This window comes from Exserohilum turcica, assembly GCF_000359705.1.
Source record: "Exserohilum turcica Et28A unplaced genomic scaffold SETTUscaffold_6, whole genome shotgun sequence".
Taxonomy (NCBI): domain Eukaryota; kingdom Fungi; phylum Ascomycota; class Dothideomycetes; order Pleosporales; family Pleosporaceae; genus Exserohilum; species Exserohilum turcicum.
The window spans coordinates 2,288,261-2,293,226 of record NW_007360277.1 but is presented as its reverse complement, the minus strand read 5'-3'; the positions used below and the strand labels follow the sequence as shown (position 1 = coordinate 2,293,226).

General features: G+C 43.7%; 2 protein-coding genes across 2 annotated transcripts; one reads left to right on the top strand and one right to left on the bottom strand.

Annotated features, from left to right (window-relative positions):
* Nucleotides 1-2,701: 2,701 nt before the first annotated feature.
* SETTUDRAFT_141492 (uncharacterized protein) lies at nt 2,702-3,269 on the bottom strand (the record flags this gene model as incomplete). The annotated part of the gene is made up of 2 exons (XM_008031813.1): nt 2,702-2,976; nt 3,033-3,269. 2 exons carry the CDS (start codon nt 3,267-3,269, stop codon nt 2,926-2,928), a joined length of 288 nt encoding a protein of 95 aa, XP_008030004.1. The 3' UTR covers nt 2,702-2,925.
* Nucleotides 3,270-4,261: 992 nt separating this feature from the next.
* SETTUDRAFT_23023 (uncharacterized protein) lies at nt 4,262-4,661 on the top strand (the record flags this gene model as incomplete). Its single annotated transcript, XM_008031211.1, has 3 exons — nt 4,262-4,357; nt 4,408-4,557; nt 4,608-4,661. The coding sequence occupies 3 exons, from the start codon at nt 4,262-4,264 to the stop codon at nt 4,659-4,661; spliced, it is 300 nt and encodes a 99-aa protein (XP_008029402.1).
* Nucleotides 4,662-4,966: the final 305 nt, after the last annotated feature.

The following is a 4,966-nucleotide window of genomic DNA, read 5'->3' as shown; positions in this document are numbered from 1 at the left end:
CTAGTTAGAACGGCCTCGGCCAAAGTCTTACATAGCCTCGAGCTCACTAGACTCTAATGGAACAATAATAATAATAATTGTTTTCGGTTTCGTTTAGTAGTCTCCCTATTAGTCATCAGGGCGGTCTGTGCGTTCTCGAAGATTTTCGCATTTCGAACACGTCGCAAGAATACCAACAATACCCCCTCTAGCACCTTAACGAGAGGGCTGCACACATTAGAGGTGGCGTAAATCGGTTTCTCGCGACGTGTTACCCCTATATCTGATAGAAAATTGACGAGTTTTGATGAAAGATTTCTGCTTAAAAGTTGGTGTGTGATGTGTACTCAGCCGCGTACCTAAGACAGAAAAGCAATAGTAATAGCACTCATAAGGCTGCGCGCATGCGCGCAGCTAGAGGACACAGAACAACTCAATACACTCAGTTTCTATACTTAAGTTTATCACAGTCTTTTATCACAGTAACCCAAAAACAAGTCCTTGATTAGAAACCCCTCACAGTCTGACAACATGTTACCTTTTTGCTATGAGATTTTAGATACTCTACTACATAGTAAAAGCTACTACGTCCGCACGTCACAATCACTCATAAAAGTAAGGACTTAACATCGTTGCAGGGAAAAGGTTCAAGAGGATGTTGGCCTCCCTTTATGCAGTGTCCTCCTTGAAGCCATGCCTTCGCGGGATGCTCAGTCACGCAATTAGCGACCCGCGTTAATTATCACCTTCTAACTTGGAAGTCTATAGGCCCTCAGCCTTCTATCCCTCGTCAAGGAGAGACTCACTTTTGTTACTTGTAACAGTAGGGTGTTGCATTAGCTAAACTACTGCACAGACGAACTACATACAGCACGCGCCACTCGCTTATGAAACATGTTAGATGATTTTAATGCTCAAACAAAGAAAAGGCGACGCATAACGCTAGACAGCGCATTAGTTTGCGACTGCTAGTAAGGGCGTTCAACTACTTTAGTGGTTTTTAAATGCTCCGAGTCTCGAACGTGTGACTAACGGTCAGTTGTGGGAGCGGTCGCAATACTTTCTAGGATTGCCCTGATCGCCGAACAAATTGTGAATGGGCTAATTAACATCAATCTTCTTTCAGATGGGTATTCCAGTTGTAGTTGCTATAGAACACAAAGATTGGGCCCTTGGCGGTGATTATATTGCTCTTTCGTCTTCAGAAATGTACTTCTCTCAGCCAAAGGGCTTAAGTGGAATGAATTCAATGTCTCGATAGTCCACTTTACAGTGGCACTCTGTTAGATGGAGCACTATCTAGTGCAAGTACAAGACATTGCGTGGAGAAACAGAACAGGCTTAAGTTGCGATAAGCAGATACAAACACATGCGGTTAGTGCAGCGCGTTGGCTGTTCTTAGTCAATCGTTGTTTCGTCTTTAGTGACTGAATTTCGTTTCGAGCTCCAATTAGCCATCTAAGTATTATGCGAAGACTATTGAGATTTGAGCAATATAACGAAATCACACTTAAATTAGGACTTAAAGCGAAACACTTTGAAATTGAGAAACTGGAAATTAAGAGATTGAGAGTGGTATAAAGACTTCATGACCTCTATGTAGCTTGGAAAGACATCAACGCCAATACCTTACCTCATATCACATTCCTATCAACTATAAGCTCCTTCGGAATTCTTTACACCACTATCATCATGGTTCGCATCCTCTCTATCGTTGGATTCCTCCTTACCATCTCTGTTGGTGTGCAAGCCCAGCAAGTTGTCTGCCAGTGCTTATTCGCAGATAGTTCGCACTGCTGCGTCACCTATGTGAGTCTCTTAACCCTTCTTCTAAACACACATATAGCTGACTTGAGTCTTCCTCTCTGAAGGGCAGAGCAGGGCAGAGCCAAGATTGCTCAACCCTTTGTCTAAATGCCAAACGCGATAAAGACATGAGAGCCTGCAATGCTGGCGGCAACAATTCTGGTGTCAGCAACTGGAATGCCCAATTCCGCGCGAGCTGCCGTAATCAGGCAAGACCATAATTGAATTGCCTTACTCCATTGTACCGAGTGGCAAAACAGTTGGAGGTGCACATTGTTGAGCCATGTGATGAAGGAGGCGGGCTGAGAGTCGTTGGAAATAGGGCGTGTGTGTTTGTGTGAATGTGTAGGTAGCTCGCTAAGAATGTATTCATATCTTCCTGCAGAACTTTTCCATGCCCCTGATGAAACTTGGCATACTGGGACTAGCCAGCCGATGCGGATGCTGATAGAAGATGGACAAAAGACGAGGCTGTGAAGTATCAAGCCTTCACTGGACCTTGGTCCTTCCTGTACACTACCTCCAGTATGTACCTAGAGACCGTATCTAGTAATTTATTTCAGACTCTCTAGTAATTTCTCAAAAGCCTACTTGTAGCGTCTTCGTGACAACTTACAAACATAGAAATATGTCTTCACCTCTTGTAGAACCCACCGAAAATAAGACTCCAGTAAGAAGGGAAGCAACCGTAACCACAGTAGATTTGACTAGGCGTTATAGTTGAGACCCATTCGGTAGACAGAGCATAGAAAAATGAGAATTTCAAATAGTACAAGATCTCAAAGAGCCATTGTAAAGATCCGACCCTAAGGGTAATTGCCAGAGATAAGGATCAGATGGATTTGATTAATAGCCTATCTATCCAGAGTTGAGCATTTCATATAAAGAGAGAAGGCAGCGCAGAAGGCATGGGAGGAGATATGGCAGCGGAATAGTGGTGAGGTCCCCACTGGATAACCACGTCAGCTGTGCTCAGCCAAAGTAATGAGAATTCGGCACCATCGGCTGGTCCCCAGCGCTCGTACATTGGATTTAGATATGACTGAGCCAGAACACTGAGCACCGCCTACTACAGTCTATATAAGAAAGCAATGCGATGAATAGCATAGTGTAGTAGAATTGAACAATGATAGACTACAACTACGGGCAACCGCGTCCCCATCCAGTCTTAATGTCGCAGCAGTCGGCGTCCTTAGAAGCATCTGTTAGCATAGAATGCGCACTGTAGGGGTATGAATCATGCTTACGCATTGTTTACGAGTGACATTAACGTCTTCACACAAAGTCCAAAGACTGGGGTCGTAACTACCCTCATTGCAGAATCCAGTGAGTACTACACCTAGTCCACCCTGACGCCTACAAGCTGCTCCAGAAGAGTAACAACAGTTGCCGCGTTCGTGGCACCAACCACCTCCAGCGGCAGAGACAGTGCCTGTAAGAAAGAAAGCCGAAAAAGCGGCAACGGCGAAGTTTTTGAAATGCATTTCTGGACTTGTAGAACGAGAGTAAGTAGTTTAACTGAAGCTAAAAGAGTGAGGACGGAACGTAGAAGCGATTGTGGGTGTGACAGGTAGTAGTTCAGTAGTAGGCTGATTACCTTGGTTTATATACTTAGAGTTGTTTCAAGACGCAATATAAGTTAGCAGAAGTCATAGTGCATGCAGCACTCGAATTAACAGATAGGCCCGAATGTTCTAGATTGAAACAATCATCTGGGAAGATTAGCAGCATCTGCATAAATAGCCAGGCCTAGATCCCAGTGCTAAAGACTTCTAACGGTAGAACATGAGACTATGTTTCGCTGTAGACAGTGGTGTAAAGCCTTTTCCGACGAAACGCGTTTAGATAGATAAACAAAGTTTGGTACTAATACGCAAATATAGTAAAATTATTGAAACTGACACCTGCTAGTGTTAAAGCATGATCACCACGTATCTAGCGCTAGGTTTCCTTTTCAAACCGGCCAACGCGATTAAGACTAGTCGTAGCCTGTCGACCGTTTCTAGTACTTTTAGGGTTGTGCCCCTGTCATGCAAAGGGAAGTATCAAATAGAACCAGATTAATGGCTTTTCGTAGGAAATTACTCATCTTGATGCTGAATAGGAACTTAGAGAGGTTCCAAATTTCCTGGGTCCATGCAGTAGTAGATAGAGCCTGGGTCGCACTGCTTGGCAGCATTGATTGTCATGCTCTCGAACCAAACATCAGTTCTTAGTAGACGACGAACAAGGATGGTGCATTGCCTTCGAAATTAAGTACCCATTTGAATTCTTAGTCCTGGTTTTGCTAAGCGCTAATAGTGCAATAGTCGTGTCTAAGCAGAATCAGTGAACAGCTAGGTGACAGAGTATTTATACGTTAGATTTCTACCCTGCAGAAAAGATTATCGACTACATTCGCTTTATTCAACGATCCAAATACTATATACTTTACTTCAATTACAGTCTCTACAAACTATAATCTTTCCAAATCAAGATGCAGTTTTCTGTCTTCTCTACTGGCTTCCTTGTTGCCATTATTGCCAACACTGCTTTTGCAGCACCCCCCAACCTAAAGACCAGGGCAAAAGGAGTAAGTAGTAAATTCCATGTGAGAGATCCTTGCAGCTAAAAACCTTGTAGAGCGGTTCATGCTATGCAGGCGTTGATTGCTGCTACAGCAGTTCAACCGCGTGTTATCGACAGAACATCTGGCCTGCCGGTTATATCAATTGCAATGTCAATGGGGCATCAACATGGTGCTCTGACGTAGGAATCACAAAGGCCCAATGTGTAAGTTACAATCATTGTCTACTTATAAGACAATACTAACTCTGATATAGGATGCCGATTGCTGCTCCGTTTCCACTGGGTACGGTCGCAGCTGCCCTGCCTAACATCCCAATCAATGCTTCTTTGTGTTTTGTACATGCATAATCCTCTTCAAAATCCATTCCTGTACATAGAATACGACGCTTTAAACCTTGGTTTGGTGTAGCTTGGCTATCAATTCAACTAGTTGTCTCATCGATAGTAGCATTTCTCGCTGCCCTCATTCACCTAATACTAGTGCACTATGGTTAGATATTGTGAATCTCCTTCAGACTTCTAAACGAAACGTACAGCCTCAAAGAAGTTGCAATGCTGGTCAAGGTACAATCTTGTCCGTGATGATCTGCTACACCCCAACCTGCACCTACAG